This window comes from Bemisia tabaci, chromosome 2 (assembly GCF_918797505.1).
Source record: "Bemisia tabaci chromosome 2, PGI_BMITA_v3".
Taxonomy (NCBI): domain Eukaryota; kingdom Metazoa; phylum Arthropoda; class Insecta; order Hemiptera; family Aleyrodidae; genus Bemisia; species Bemisia tabaci.
Window position 1 is genome coordinate 62,187,151 of NC_092794.1, and position 17,326 is coordinate 62,204,476.

Sequence of the window (17,326 nt, forward strand, 5' to 3'; positions counted from 1 at the left end):
GTGCGATAGGTCGAACCCGTCTCTGTGAGCGACCAAATTATAGCTTCAAGCAATAAAAGAAGTTTGAGTAGATAATCACACGGTGGCAGTTTTGGAAGGGCGGTGGAGCTATTCGAAGAAGCTTTATGCGTTTATTGACGTGTCACACCGTTAATGAATGGGTATGAATTATGCTTCGCTAAGTAGCTGCCCATTCGAATGGGATTAATTTTGGGAGCGTAGACAAATGACAGCTTGCGGTCGCCACTGCTAAACCGATTCGCACTGTGATGTGCCGCAGCACCGAGTCCGAAAGCTGTGTACAGGGTCTCGTCTCGGTGCAGTCATAACGCCGAATATCAATGAGTAAAGTCGTACAAGCCGACTTAAAATGCAGAATATTCTGATATTCCTATTCAACTCAACATCAAGCAATGGCAATCAGCAATTGCCAGCGATTTGCGAACCTGCAGTGATAAATAACAAATCATAAAATTCAGAAATAAATGAACAAGATTAGAAAACTGAATTTTCCTCATTAATTAGGATGGACGCTTTTCCTCCCTTAATGCATAGAATAGGAGGCACACCCGTGTAAAGTGTGAAATCTGTGATCTTAGATAGGTGTGATTGTAAGGCGGACAGGCAACTAAACTAACTTCGCGACAAAGCGTAGAGTATCGCGGCAAAATGAAGGCGCCTGTAGCCGAGATCATCTTACATCTTACATCACCAGGGATCTCATTCGGTCGAAAAATTCATATTTACCTTGTATTCATGCAATTTCACGCGTAAAAGAAATGTAGCAATTCATCATCATCAATCCACTTGAATTGTACGTCAATGTACGTCAGCGGTCGTCAGTGTATACGCCAGCCATTACTATCGTAACGTCGTCGCATCGTTTCTTTGATCCCATTATTATTGCATTGACGTTAAGAATCAAATGAATGAATTTTATCGGCCTGAGTCACAGCGTCATAAACGAAGCTACTCACGAGAATTCCAAGACGTCAGATCCGTCGAGTGTTTACATCGCATAAACATGTTCGATATGCACCAGTTCAATTGATGATTTCATTCGTACGCGTGTACGTAGCAATCATAGTTGTAGAGAAATTTTCTGGGAATACCCCGTTTTTCCAGGGAAGGTAATTAGTTCGTATACAAACTTAAGGTTCGTTTCTATCAATGGTCCTCGAGAACATCTCAAACTTTTTCTTTTTTTTCATCGCATCTTGCAATGAAGCGAAGAATTGTAAATACCGGTTCCAAAATTATTTCTATTTTGAAAATATTCTGTGGGTGGGTAAGAGGTTTGCAGATGATATTATTTCAAATCATGGGGGGGGGGGGGGGGTTAGGCCTACCCCTTAAGATCTGCGCCCATGATTGTAATCGACGGAAACACCAGCAGCTTGCGTCGAGAAAATGGACTTCATATCTGCAGTAAGGAACTACTATTGAAAACATGCTGCTTTTAACCATAAAATCTCGTATTTGCGTATAAAAATAATGTCAGATACGTTGTTTCTAAAACGGCAGAAATAGCAGTTCCCTTTATAGCAGGATGTAGTTCAACTGAGGAGTCATATTGCGTCAAAGTAGAGACTCTATGCAGTGCTGGTGTTCCAACGCAGCCACCACGCAAGCCGTGCCGCATCACGGCTTACGTAAGTGTCATAGAGCGAGAGGAGTCCCTCAAAAAACGACTCTGGATTGGACCACAGAGCACATTTGGACGCATTTATATTAAATGGAACTATATCCATTCTGATGTGAGCCTTGAGCTCCATAAGAACACGTGCATGACAGGGCTCATGTCAAAATGGATGTAGTTCCTTTTGATTAAAATGCGTCCATTTGAGAAGAGAAAAACAAGAAATGGGAGATGGGATGTCAGGCGCATAACGACTAAAACCGTGTCTGTGGTTGTCAACAGTTCAATCAATGCGTAGCGGCGCGCAGCACTTCATTGCTCCATTAATCGTCACCAGATTTCCCCGGTTCGTGCATTAATTTCCTAAGTTTACGCGCAGAAATTTGCGCAGAACCTGCCGATTTTCTGATCGGATTTTTGATTCCGCATCAGTTCATTGAGCCACTTGCAGTTTTTGCACAATCTGATTCGGACTTGTTTATGCTAATAAGAGCCATATGCAAGAGAGAAGTAAACTGGAGAAGCTATTCAAGTTCATAGAGAAAAAAAAGGAGGTGTTTGCATTTCGGGCATCTTGGAATTTTTTGATGATTTGATGACGTAGGTCGGTACAGCGACGTTTATATCCTGTCGATTTTCTTGGAAATGGTGTAATTTAAGGGAAAAAGTCATTCTATAAAAAGTGCTTGAAATTATGTAATGAGTTGATTTAAGTAATAAAATCGGACATTATGGTCCGTTTATCATATTTCGAATTCCGGATTTCGCTGGCCAGGTTGTGACGACCTACGTCTCAGGGTAAACAAACCTCAAGATGCAAACACCTCCTTTTATTTCTATATGATTCAAGTTCTATGCACTTAGTTTCTTTCATATAATCCTTTTGAACGTAGGCTTTTTTAGCGGAAAAGGTGACTTTTGACTAGCTTTTGAATGTCAATCAGGGATGCGACAAGCGCGGGCTCCAGCGAATATTTCAACATCTTTAACCGAAATCTGCCAAACTGTATTTTCATGGTTTGTGCGGCCTATAAAATTCCATGATTTTTTGGGAAATGCCTGAAAAGTGCTTGAATTTTACTTTTTACCAATTGTCAGATATAAACGCTCGTTGTCTGTACGGAGTTGCTAATAAGAAAAATAAGCAGGAAAAAAAGAAGAAGAAAAACGACGAAACCCCTTATAATTCAAAATCGCGATTGGGAAAAAACCGAATGTTAAGGAAAAGTTATTTTTCATCAACTACCAAAAATGTGGGCAAAATTAACCCTCACATTTTTTTAGATAGTTTTTTCATATCCCACTGGAAATTCACAGAGAACTTTAAGAGAAGACATAAAATACGACAAGAAATTTTGAAACTCGAAATGCCATCTTGTTGATTCCGCTTGGAGCTGTGCGTACAGCTCGTATCTAAGGACATGAAAAGACTGAACTTGATGAATATTCATACCGCACTCCACACCAACAACAAGGTGATGAAAAGAGCTTCAAGTGGATGATTTGCCATCAATAATCGTCGCTCCACTGAAACAAGATCGTCTCTCCATTCTCACATGAGCCCTGGAAAATATGGTGTTGTAATGTCAACAGGGCTCAACTCAAACAACGCATTCCCTCTCACGTCAGAAAGGCGACGTAATGAGAGGCGAACACAATTCGGAAGCCAGATCGAAGTGTTTGCTATTACGCTTGGAATTTTGCCAACATTTTTATTTCACTCACAACTTGTTATGCGTGTAGCCCTGGTCAGGGATGTACTCTAGGTCATTGCTCATCTAAGCCATATCAGCCTTTATAGCCATTGGATCGTTCATAAACTACGCTACACAGAAGATATATGTTACGGGGTCTTTCGCATAAAATTTACAGAAATGAGGGCTTGGAGGTTAGCGCTAGTCAGTTTTGAAAAATTGAGATCTTCATTAACTTAACGAAAACTTCGAAAGTATTGGCTGTGAAGAATTCACAACTAAAATCCAACTTTAAAGCATCAAAACGTGAGTTTAAACTTCCTTTCTGCCATACTCCATGTAATTTTGAAACTTTAAACACGTATATACTTAAAATAGCATAAACTACACTTATGCACCTTGTCCTCAAAGCCCCTCAAGTGTGCTTATGGAATTCCAAGAATAGGAATTGAATTACCGCGGTGTAAATTAAACCTCGAGGTTTGGGATTTTAATAAAAAGAACAATATTTTGCTGAGCATTTTGAACACAACGCTCAAAAAACAAACGTCACACGAACTGCAACCTAAGAGGTGCAATAACGTCAGTTATTTAGCTTCCAAGTTCTCAAACGCACTAGATGACGTCATGCGCATCGCAATAATTTCAGCTTTGCGCCCGACTTTTCGGAAGTAACCTCGATTCTTTCACGTGATAAGAACTCACATAATCGCACAAGTCATGCTTGCTGAGGATGGAAGCGAGATTGCACTACATAACTCCTGGAAAACGTGAAACTACGAAATCAAAATAAAACGATCAATTGAACGCGCCGCGCTAACAATAGCGAAAGCGTCGAACAACAACAAAAACATGAACAAATCAAAGGCGTAAAACAAAGCATGCCGAGCGGGCCTTTTGATACTGAGGAAATTAGTGTGTTTTCCCTTTGAGCGATATGCATCTAGCCGTCAAAGCATGAGAAATAATTAACATCTTGACCACTTGACCTCTGGCTCTCATTCATAGAGAGATAACGAGCATCTATCGAAAAGGCGCATCGGAACTAGCGTATACCGATGAATGAACGTATAACACCTAGTTTCATTGTCGTGAGCTTTCGGCTACGAGGTTGCGTCATCACGTTTCACGCCGGTCGTTTTGACGATCAGCTCGGTTATAAAAGGATACCGGAAAAACTTGCGATTTTGATTCGAAAGCGCTATCGCTCTCATTTGGTTTTGCAAATTCATCGATTGGAAATAGAAACTTGAGTTGCAAAATTACGCACAGAGGCGTTTCTGCAAATACACGAAGGTTCGGTTAAAAGTTCTCTTCTCTGAAGCACGCTAGAAAAAAGACACATTGGATCTAGAGTCCAGACTCTTGAAAATATTGACAAGAAGAGGGACTCTTGATTCAATCAGATTTAAGCTTTGTTAATTCAAAAGGACATCCGCTCAAATTAAGAGGCTTGGTTCTTGATTTAAGCTTAAATCTGATTGAATCGAGAGTATTTTTTCTCGTCGATGTTTTTAAGAGTCTTGACTCTAGATCCAATGCGTTTTTTTTCCAGTGCAGTTAGCAAATCTTTATCATGTTTAATGATATACAGATTCAAACTAGTGACAAGAAATAACAATTTAGGGGTCAGGAAGCGTATAGTACTGATTGTTAACCATAAATTCTGAAATTAAAAAAAAAAAAAACAGAGGTAGCATCAAACTCGCAAGGAGTTACTTTGATTGCAGGGGCGCTTGTTTGGTGGGGCGTGTAGGGAGAGAAATTGCGTAACTGAAAAGAAGATCTATCAATCTCGTCAATTTTAATCAATTTTGGAGAATTTTACAAAATATTTGAAGCTTTGCTCCCTCTCTCCTCGCAAATGCTTTACTCAGAAAAAGTGTCCTCCTCCCCTCCAACGTATGGCTGAAATGACGCCCCTGTTTGATTAATGGTACATTTTTTTTTTTGCAAACGACGCAGCTCATTCCAAAAAATTACCCCCCTCCCCCCAAGAGACTGAAATGACTCCTCTGCTTTGATTGCAATCCAGTTTTTTTTTTTGCAATTGACGCGGTTCATTCTTCCTAGAAGAACTCCCCTCTCCCTCAGATTTGGCAGAAATGTCGCCTTCACTTGTTTATAGAACTCAATTTTTTTGCAAATAATGCGACTAGTGCGCGTCGGCCTCTCGCCTAAACACGACCGAAAATAAGTAAAAACTGCCAGCACGAAGCGAGGATGCGAAATGCAGGTCTCAGCACATGTGTCGTCTCGCTGGTTTCATGAATGGGCCGCAAATGAAGAGTAAACAACGCTCGCGATTGGCCGCTTTTTCCGCGAGGATCACGCCACGCATTGCTGCCAATCGTCCCGAGAATAGACCGATTCAGTGCATGGCTACGTCATTCGATATATTGCCGTGGATCGATCTCAACACGGATAAAAAAACTTCGTGCGTGGGACCCGAAGTCTAGGTCATATGGATCTCTGAAGTTTTCGGATTGAGCATCCGAACACTTAAGGTCCAGCTGCTGAGGTTTGGATCACACATCTGAAACTTCAGTTCTTTGATGAAGTACTTCGGTTTTCACATTCGAAAAACTTCGGTTCTTACATCTGAAGTACTTCAGATGTAAGAACTGAAGTTTCAGATGTGTGATCCGAACCTCGACAGCTAGACCTAAAGTGTTCAGATGCGCAATCTGAAAACTTCAGAGATCCATGTGACTTAAACTTCGGGTCCCACGCACGAGATTATTTTCTCCGTGAAAATAGCGCATTTTTTCCGGGTCGAACCATCGAATTTTTTGAAAATCGATCAATGTAGTTACCAATATTGTCGTGCGTAGGCGCACATCTGGCTGCATCGGTGTAATTGCGAATATTGTTATTTGACGACGGCGTTGTTGCGATTCTGGATGACGTCATCGGCGGCGGCTGCGCTTCGAGGCGGAGGCGGTGCGAAAAAACAACAGTGTTTTATTTTGTCTGATCTGATGTCGATTTGCGAAGTGCGATCTTGACGCCCCGCCCGGCGTCTGCCTCTGCTTCTGTTTCTATTTGCGCCGCTCGCAGCTCAAGGGTGAGCCGCGAAGCTGTGCGTCCCGACGTCGTATACGTCGACGTGCGGCCCAGATCCACGTACACAGGAAATGCATGTGTAATCGCTCGTGAAAAAAATATTATTTTGTTTATCGCCAGCCGGCACTACCTGTTTTTCGTGGAGCGGCTCGTGTGGATAACAATTGAACGTAATTATGCTAAACGGAACTATGTGGAAATGAATTTAACCAACAGGAACTATCAGAGACAATACATTTTAGAAACCTCGCTTATCTACAAAGTTAATCAAATTTTACGCCGATCTGGCAACAATCCTGTCAAGAAATTAATCGGATCCAACGATGTTATAATGGAGCTCTTGCGTATGTCAGGAATTTGCCATTCAAGTACTGCTTTCAGTGTAACATTTTGCGAGGAACACGATGGTACCTGGTGCCACTAATTTTCTCTGAAACACACCCAAAACTCAAAAAAAGCCCTCCAAGTTGAGGCTGCGAAGGGAGGATATCCCACGTTATCCCACGTTATTCCACGTTATCCCGCGTTATCCCGCGTTATCCCGCGTTATCCCGCGTTATCCCGCGTTATACCACGTTATCCCACGTTACTCCACGTTATACCACGTTACTCCACGTTATCCCACGTTAACCCACGCTCTTCCAAAAGTTCACCTCCATGTCAAGTCAAACTCTCCATGCAAAGATAGGGAGCAAATACATTTAACAGGGTCGCTATTTTGTTTGGGGACTCCAGAACTGGAAACACGGTAAGCCTGCCAATGTATTTGCTTCCTACTTCTGCCCTCTGCATGGGAAGTTTGACCAGATGCAGAGGTAGACTTTCAGGATTTCGGCTTCAACTTTGAGGGCTTTTTTTGATCTTTAGATTTCGCTTCAGAGAAAACCAGTGGCGCCATCGTGTTTCTCGCGAAATTTTACGCAAGAAAAAGTATTATACTCGCAAATTCCTCTACATGCAAGAGCTCCATTATTTTATATGGTTCAATGAGAGCAACCTATCATGGATGTCAAAAAAATGTATTTCAAATCTGGAGAGAGCATAGAAATCAACAGTAATTATAACCTCTATACCAATAGGGAATAAATCGATATCCACGCAGGACTGAAGTGATGTCCCATTTAAGTCGGTCTATTCTTAGATTTCTCGCCGCGACCAGACTGGATGAGGAAAAAAACGCGCCGGATAAGTTGCGAAAAAGTTCATGAACCCAACGGACGGAGAACCATAACTCAGCGAATCAGCATGCCGCAAAAGCCGCAGTCAGACCAGTATTGTAAATTACGTGCACATCGGGGACGTCTCGGACATACTGCCAACATCTTGTCTGTGAACGTCATTAACTATGTCATCAAATGTGCGCCACATTTTTTGCGCGCCCCGTAAAATATGTTGGGATCGTGCTCATTGCGTAACAGCCGTGAATTTAGATTACGGTAAACCGCTCTTTACATTGATACAATGTTAACATACTGCGGAGATTTTTCACCGAGAAAAGGAATCGAGGAATTCATCGTGATATGTAGGTATGTTTTCCCTTCATACCGGTTCCGATTCGGAAAAAGAGGAAAGGACACATTTTCTGGCCCTCTATAGCGCACATCCATGACGCAAATCCAGATCCCCTTGTGGAGTAAAACCGGCAGGCGGATCTCTCACGGAAGGTTCATCGATTTTTTATGATTAGCGGCCCCAAAATAATAAGATTTTTTCTTTCATCTTTGCACGCACCTCTGTGCTCGAAGCCCAAAATGAATTTCAAGTTCAAACCAGTTTTCAATATATTTTAATGAGTTATGCGTGAAATTTAGAGATATAACGATTGATCTGCCATTTAAACCTATGGAAAAGGATCGATAAACAGTGTGATCGCAACGAACAGAGTATAAAAGAAACAACTTCCATTCCGTCAACAGGACTGCCCACAACTTAAGAAAACAGTTCATTGTCAGGAAATATCTTCAGGTCAAGGCAAATCAAGGAAAAGTTACAGTTTTGTGAGGATGACAGGGAAAAAGCTATAATTCAAAATCTGAAAAGCGTCAGTTCTGTCCATGCAATCGGACTGAATCCTAGTCTTCTTCGAGGCTGAAGTCTGGTTAAAGTTTTAGGCATTCTACAGAGTGAATACAGAGATGAGTTTCAATGAGAAAAGTTCAACTCTAGTCGTTTGAATGATTCAGACTGAAAAAAGGGTCACATGTCATTTTCACTGGAATCAATGCCAGTATGTCTTCATTTTTAGGTCCGCGTGCACTAATGTCGATGAAAAAATGCAGGGAATTACCATCACTTTGGTCACGGAAAACCTGGGGAATTTTTTCTCCCGAGTCTGCAATCATGCTGCATTAGTCCTCTCTTGCAGATAGGTGATTTTTTTTGGCTGAGCCAGAACTTTTAGTTCCTTCGTACAAAAAAATGTTGCATTTATGAGGCTCAGATTGCAGTCGTCTGCTTAATCTTATATGACTAAAATGAATGTTAGTTCTGCCTGAAAATCTTCTAGAACCTGGCAAGTTTTAGTGAACGCTTAGTTAACTGTAAGTTTGTGATCGCCGAGAGAGCCTTCAAATACTGGTGATACATCCCGCTTTGCCGGGAGGTTAGTTTAGTTGCGTGACCCAACTGGACGCTTAGAACGCCTTCATATCTGGCGATACTTCCCGCTTCTCCGGGAGGTTAGTTTAGTTGCGTGACCCAACTGGACGCTTTGAACGCCTTCAAATCTGGCGATACTTCCCGCTTCTCCGGGAGGTTAGTTTAGTTGCGTGACCCAACTGGACGCTTAGAACGCCTTCATATTTGGCGATACTTCTCGCTTCTCCGGAGGTTAGTTAAGTTGCGTGACCCAACCAAAATTTTGACCGAAAAGAAGCAGTGGTTACGATCATCGTAGGCGGCTGGAATTTTTTGTGGGCTCTTTTGTGCACCAACCACATACTTTCCAGGGGTAGCGAATTTCATGCGCGAAAAAAAGTTTTTGCGCTACACCCTAACGAACACCCATATAACCGAATCTTTACGATAGCTTTAAATCGGAAAAATATCGATACCTACTCGATCATTCACGCTCCGCGAGTAGGAAAAATCGAAAGGAAAAGCACATCGAAAAAGAAGTTACGGGCTATATAGACATACCGTCCGTTCTATGGGCTTTGCGGCCAATAATTCCGGATGCTAAAAGCCGGAATCTCGACTGTTTCGGGTTCAGAAGCCGGAACTTTCGGCGGCGGCCGAAGTGCGGATGGTATGTCTATACAGCCCGTAAGTACGGCTTCTACGGCCGGAGTTTTTTTTTCGTTGCAACAAGTCAAACAGATCTCCTTGGTAAGAATTCGTAACAGGAGACTGTTTTTGTATCAACCCAAACGGAAATTCACCATGGATTGAGCAAGGAACAGCTTCTATAAATGATTCATTCCTCATCGCCACAGGAGGAATTTTCCTCTGCCCATCGTGTGTTGATTACTCAGGGAAACTTTGCTCACGCACTGACGCGGATTTTTCAATGATACAGCCAAGGTGGGTGGACTTAGGATCGCGCGGGATTCTCAATCTCGAGGAATGAGGTTGTCGAGCGCAGCAGGAGTTGTTTACGCTCTTGATCGGCGCGTAACGAACTTTACACCCGCGAAAAAGCTCGCTCCATTGACGCGCCGCGCCGCGCGCCGCCGATAAAGAGACGGGTCAAGTTCATGGTCGCCAAAATTCTGCGAGAATATTGTAAGATTTAGATTCATTCTGTGTTTTATTATATATTTTTTTGAAAGAGATTACGTATCGAGCGTGAGGGTAAAGTTCTTTAGGACCATCGTCGCAAATATGGATGTAAGTTGGAACTTTTGACTTTCCCGTTCTTAAATTCCTACTGCGCTGAGTAAAATTACGTCGTTGATGTCTCAGGGATAGTCCCGTTCATAGCTTTCCTTGGACTTCAAAAAGAAAGATCGTCGTCACACAATGGAACAAATCAATCGGAGAAATCGGACAAAATTTGGAAACTTTGAAAGCTCCTAACTCCATTATCATAAAACGTGGAGGTCTTAAAAATGGTCTCATTGGTTTTCTCGTTAAATTTACTTTGAAAAGCACCCCTCAAACTTTTAAATTTCACGAAATACACATCCTTCCAACACAACCACAACCTTTTTTAAGGAGCTTTCGCTCTTTTCTCGGAAGAATCCAGGAGATGGAAGTCACAGCATATTGACGCGTAGGTATAAACACTCAAATACAGTTAAAATGGTATAAAAAAAGAGCATTCAGTTAGAGCTGAATAAGCCAAGTGTCAATCACCCCTGCAATCCGGCAGCAATGAAGAAATATAGACAGTGATGGTGGGTTGTCTATAAGAAAAAAATCAGTCTGACCGTGAACTGTGAAGGGACGCGTTGATTTAATCGCTACTCGTCTGCTAAATTAATTTAAGCGATTCTTTGGTCTCGGCGTGCAATTTAAATCAACGGTTTGATTCCCTCGTCGAACGATATATGAGGGCAAGAAAAAATGAGTTAAATCTAACGTATGAAGACTATTTGAATGAGCAATGTGTCACCATCATCCGTTCATGTAGAGATGGATGCTGTAGGGTGGCTTTTTTGGCTTTTCTTCATTTAAACCTGTCTTGAACAATCGATTCTTGTCGGAACTTTTGGCCCTTTAAAGAATCTATTCTTTTTCATATGTATAAGTTTAAATGCAGAGAAAATAAAGCTCCCAACTTTCTGGATCCGTCAATATCATGGAAATTCGAACTGCATTTCGCAATTTGGAAGTATAAATTCTGGCTCTTATGGAAAAACACTTATGTGCACAGGGAGACTAATGGCACATACGACGTTTTTAAACCGGGCTAGAATTTAAAGTTCCAAATCGCAAAATGTAGTCCATTTGTCTCTCTTTTTAACTGCTTACAAAAGCGACTAATTTTCAAGCTTTCCTCCCTAATTTCATTTCCATGTGATTCGAGAAGAGTAAAACTGCGGAAAAATGTTGGATACTTTCAAGTGTTTGAGTGGAACAGCGCCAGAGGCGGCTCCAGCAATTTGGCAACACTAGATTTCCTCCATATAAACCTATGTTAAACAATCGATTCTTGTCGGAGCACCTCTCCCCTACAAGAATCGATACATTTCCATAGGTTTAAATGGGGGAAAACCAATGTTGCCCATTTGCTGGATCCGCCAATGAACAGCGCGGGTTTTCTTGTCGGGCCAGCTAGTCACGAAGGTGGAAGTTGGAAGAGAACCGCTCAATGCATCAAAGAGAAGTGACGGGCAAATTATGAAAGAGGATTAGAATCAAGAAACCGGATTCTTAATATTATGTGTATAAAACGATCAAATTTATTTACAAAAGCTCGCATCTTCTGTCCCGGATTCTTTCGCAATATAAGCCATTTCGCTCTTCCGTTTATTGATCTCATTCACAATCAGCTTCACCCCGTATAACGTAAGGACTGGTGACGTGCGGACTTTTCCCATCCGCCTCTAGATGAGGACGCGAGTGGCCTTCGGGTCGATTTTTGAATCGCTATCGAGTGAACGTGCTCGATAGATTCCTATCTTAGCAATGCTATCTACCGATTAATAATCGATGGAATCGATTAATTCGATTACGTTCCAACAATTTAGATGCTGACGTCAGTGCTAATGCACAGTGGCGATGCGTGAATAATCGATTGTCGATATTTTCCCATTTGAAGCTATGGTAAATAATCGATTATTAAGGTGTTTGTTGCGAACGCCTCGTCTATCGATCCTTCTCCATAGGTATCAATGGCAGATCAATCGAGGTATAGGAAAGAAAACCACACCACTGCTAATGCATATGAGCAGTTCAAGCACCTACGACTAGCCAGGGTTTCCCGTTCCCCGAATATCCTTGAAAAATGTGGAAAATCTGGTTTCCCCGCCCGAGGAGCCGGGAAACTAGAGTGGGCAACACGAGGATGTTTTAATATGCATTTTTCATTAGGAAATAAATTGTTCCTGTGACAGACGACATAGACAACCGGATTTTTCTCAAGGGTTTGACTTTCCCAGCGTGAATTGGAACCCTAAACCAGGGGTCATTCAAGTATTACATAAGCTACTTAAGGGGGGGCTGAGCTTGCTTTACGGGGTCCAACAAAGGGGCAGGGGGGCTGAGGCCAGTCTTATGTAAGTTCCTCGTTTTGAAAATAACGATATTTTCCAACAAAAATAATTCTCTCCAACTATTATTTAGGCTTATCCAAAATGTTCACCACAGTTGGGAATGCAATGACATCCGGAGAAATGGAAAGTATCAAAAAAATCCTAAATCCCTATAAACGGCGTTTAAAGTTTTATAATCTTAATAGGTGAAATATGACCAGTGGAGGTAGATCCGGCCCTGAAAGCCCAGTTCACACTATCAAATTTTTCATCCGACATAATCGAACGAAAAGTTGGATGGAAAGTTGAGCGCAAAAAAATTCGACTTATTACTCTCAGTTCAACTTTCCATCCAAGTGGCGGCGCCGATTGGATAGAAAGTTGAATGTGACGTCACATTCAAGTTCCCGTTCAATTTTTCATCAAATTGTTGTCTCCTAATGTCAGCATCACACTATGCAACTTTTCATTTGACAAGTTGCACACAAGAGTTTAATGGAAAGTTTGATAGTGTGTATTGGGCTTTAGACTCCTTACTCTGACCTCAAAGCGATTTTGGTAAGATTTTTTTCTCAGTGTATCTAGCTGGAAATACAAGGAAAATTAGGGAGAATCGCTATAGTAGAACACTGCCGTGCTAAGGAAGAACGCCGTATGAACATTCGAGATTTGCCAAATTTCCTTAGATAAAATGTTTATTTTCGAGGCAAATTTATGAATATTTTTCCTTGAAATTTTCAGAAGTTTTAGATCAAATTACAAACAAAATTATCTGAAAGCCGGTAGACAAATATGAAACAATTAACCCGAAAATTAGTGATTTGCCAGGGGAAATTTGGCAACGCCTGAAGGCTCATACGGCGTTTTTCCTTAGCACGGCAGAACAGTTCAGTGCCAAAAATGTTGCTTCTCGCTGTATCCTTTCCATTTCAACTCGGCTGGGAGAGCTTTGACTCCGCGGAGACAAATATGCTGAAAAACTTGTTTTGGAAAGTTCATAGAGGCGCTCGCATGCATATACTTCAAATATTATTCGAAATACCGGAAACTGAGGCTATCATGAGGTGAGGCGTCGTCTAGAGTAGTCTAGCGACTGGGCCGACGCGCCTATCGTGCGAGTTTTCAATGTCAAAAGCTCGAAACTACTCCATAAAGTTCCGCTACAGCCGCGCGAATGATGCCACGCAACTTTTCAGCTACTCAAATCTCTATCGCAATAATCCTCGGATTATCCCAACCCGCGATTACAGCCGTGGTTGCCGAGACGATTCTATTATTCGTGTGTGTTTATACAGGATGTTCCGAAAATGAATTTCGATACTTTACTAAGTCACAAACCAACGGAAAAGCCCTTATTTGATTTAAAAAATTGACTCCAAAAGCTTCGGTTTTTATTTTTTGGACATTAGGTAGATCTTGGCAAGAATCGATTCTAATAATGTACATTTTGCAACGATCAACCAGTCAAGTTTCGATCTCCTCATCACTTGAAAAACCATTGCGAGCTATCATGGTACTCAATAAGTGGTGTGGAGTTACCAAAGACGATGTATTTTAGAGACCCGCCCTAATAATCCAAGCATAATGCCGTGATAGCGAAGAAAGCAGTTAGTGCATTTCTGTATGAGCCATGGATAGCAGTAGCGTGGCGTGAATTTCGATTTATCGATTTTTATGCCATTTAAACCAATGGTAAAGAATCGATTATTAAGGTGTTCGCTGCGAACATCCTGTTTATCGATCCTTTTCCATAGGTTTAGATGGCATAACAATCGATATATCGCAAAGCACGCCACGCCACTGCTGGTTAGCGCATGCTTAATGGGTCTCGGGGTTCATACCAGCTTGCCATTACTGCTCTCTTCGCTATCATGACAGCAGAGGGAGGCAAAATTTGAATTCGGAGGCCAACGCTATTTTTCGCCCAATAATGGTTGATTAGCATAGTAGCACTTGTTGAGAAAAAAAATCAGATACAATTCGCCTCATGATGCCCGATGAATGCCTGGGAGCACATTGCTCAGGGTATGTTTTGGAAATAAGGTTTGGATTGTTGAATCATCTGATCAACTCTTTGATCATCTGGCACCATTAAACGAATCTGACCGTTGACTTTCGGAAGTAACTTTTATATCATAGGGAAGACAGCGGCGTGGAATTTTAAAAATGTATTGTTTCTGAGAAGTAATTAGGGTCTTTTTGCCCCACGGCTGTTTTGCGGTCTACTCTAGAAAACTTTGATGGTTACTGACTTTTCTTGTCTTTTTTCTGTTTCAGCTTTCGTGAGCGTCAAAAGTGCAGTAACTTGGGCTCCGTCGGTGGGAGAATGTGGCGAAGAAATGCTAACCAAATGTCGGTATCCTCTCAAAGTTTTGGCCGAAAATAAAGAACTAGGCTTCGCCACGAATAAAGAGGATCTGGATTTAATTTGTCCGTAAGTAGATTGCGTATGTTTGTTTACTTGTCAATAGCCTATATTTTGCACATATATAAGCTCCTATTCTGTTCAAACTAATTTCCGATCGTTGAAGAGGAGAGGAAATGTCAAGGGTTATCAATCTCAAGGAATTTTTTATTATATAAACTTTTATTTTAAGCGTTCAGCGACTCGCATGATAATATCTTTTTTTAAACATTTCGTTCTCTGCTGTTAAGCTTGAATCAATCAGAATTTCTATGGAGTAAGAGAAAACTAACTCTTTTCATGGAAAGATTGAACATTTTTAGGTGGAAACTTTGGGAAGGAGACATGAGTTAGGCTCTCATTCAAAAGTAAATATTAAGTCCAAGTTCGGACACTTTAAAATTTTTGACGGTTTGAACGTTTATTTTTTAAGGCATATATCAAGGTCACTTGACCGTTCGAATTTGCTTTAGAGTTGCTATGAGCGATCGTTAGACAATTACATGTAACCTAACAGCGCCTGATCTTGGATTTTGTTTCTGCTTTTAAATTGTTTTTAAAATAATTATTTTTTCGAAAAAAATTTGACACCATTTAAATGCTCACACGGTGTTTTTTCTTGCTCGGCAGTAACCAAACGCAACAGTAAAGTCCGGCGATTTGCTTTCCTCGAATGTTTATGCTTTCATCAAACTGCCCAACCGGATTTCGTATCCATTCGGCAAATCACCCACCATTATTCCGTCTAATTTTCTAATTTGAATCGCAATGCAATTACCTGGTTTTAATCACAGAACAGTCATGTTTGTGAGTTGTTTACTTTTCAAGTGGACTACATTCTACCTTTCTTCGTTTTCGCACTGCGTTTCTCTCTCCATCTCAAGGCGCATCGAACATTTTGAGTAGGTCAATGATTTCCTGTGAAGTTGTCGTCACTTGATTGAGAGGAACTTCTTTAGTCATAGTAAATGCAGCGTTGAAGATGATACGCCATAATCACAGCACTTAATCTTAGAGAGATTATGGAAGGAATCGATTTTTCCGTCAGTTCCGTTACGTTCTCGACTTATGCTATCATATCGGAACTCGGCACACACTCATCTTTCATCTATCTAGTTCAAACTATTCCAGAAGATTATGTCAGCAGAATTTATCGCAATTTTTTACCCATCCTGTAATTACTTCCACGTTTCATTGAGATTTCCCCGGAAAACTACGCACTTGGTGCGGCGCCACTGATACGAGGCTTGTTCTGCATGCATTTTACTCTTCGACGAGGATAAAATGATAATTTAGCTAGCGATGCTTAAATTTTAAGGAAGCAACTAATTGCTTCAAGTCAACTCATCTACAGGGTTTTCTAGGACATATATAAATAATAGATGAATGTCCTAAACGGCATTTTTAAAAAATTAAGATCTTTATTCTTTCGAGCAAAGCTCTAGTTCTCCGAGCATAATTTGTCATTAAAGGATTGCGTGTAAAAGGGAAAATTCGGGCGTCAAGTATTGGAGCTTTAGGAAGAAGTCAGACATGAACTTTTTGACTAAAACTGCAAATTTTGATGTTTACCTCGACAAATATTGATTTTTAGGAATGCTTCTAAAAGCAAATGTTTACAAGAAAACCAATGGGACCGTGTTTGAACCTCTACATTTTGTATTCGTGCAAACATTAGGTTTTAAAGTTTTTCTGACTTGTCCGACTTCTGTCATTGATTCACTCCACGGTGCACCAAATTCGTTCCCCCTTCAATTTCGACAAGTATGCAATATGGGCCACTCGAGAGGTGAAATAGTTGTATCACGGCTCCTGTAAATAGTTCGAGCGTTTCTTTCCAAATTCGTCATTCTTTATACCGTTATGTGCACGAGCACGTCGAAGGCGCGTCAAACAGCGTAAACATGAAAACTCCGGGAAAAATGTAAGGAATGATATTCATTCGCTCTCCTTCAAAAAAATAAAATAGAAGCGAAGATTTTTAAACACCGCAAACGAGATACGAGGTCTGGTAGTTTTACCGTCGATGTATGTTTTGATCGGGCTTTTACCAAGCGTAAGGAAGTTATGCAGCCTCAGTATTTGAAGGTATAGTACTGTGCAAAAATGGTTATCTACCCTCGGGTCTACCTGCCTTCGTTTTATGCAACCAGCGTGTTTTTGGCGAGCGTTTGCGGTAGCGACAACGCTACGCAGTAGACGCTGGTGTTTCAAGTCAGTTAATGAAGGGGCTGAATTCAAGGCCTTGCATCGTCCATCGTTTCAGCGCAGTGCCCATGTTACTTATCTCACAAGTGTCCAGTTTGACTCCCATAGTCTAGGTCTTGTTCAACGCTTATGCAAAAATCAGCGTCTAATTACATAAGGCTCGTTGCTTACTCGCCAT

The 17,326-nt window shown here is 41.3% G+C and overlaps 1 protein-coding gene across 1 annotated transcript in view; it reads left to right on the top strand.

Annotated features, from left to right (window-relative positions):
- LOC109039607 (uncharacterized) overlaps positions 1–17,326 on the top strand; it is a 49,513-nt gene that overhangs the window by 12,106 nt on the left and 20,081 nt on the right. The window contains exon 2 of the mRNA XM_019055169.2: positions 14,814–14,970. Coding sequence (XP_018910714.2) covers positions 14,814–14,970 — 157 coding nt within the window. The remainder of the gene's footprint in view (positions 1–14,813; positions 14,971–17,326) is intronic.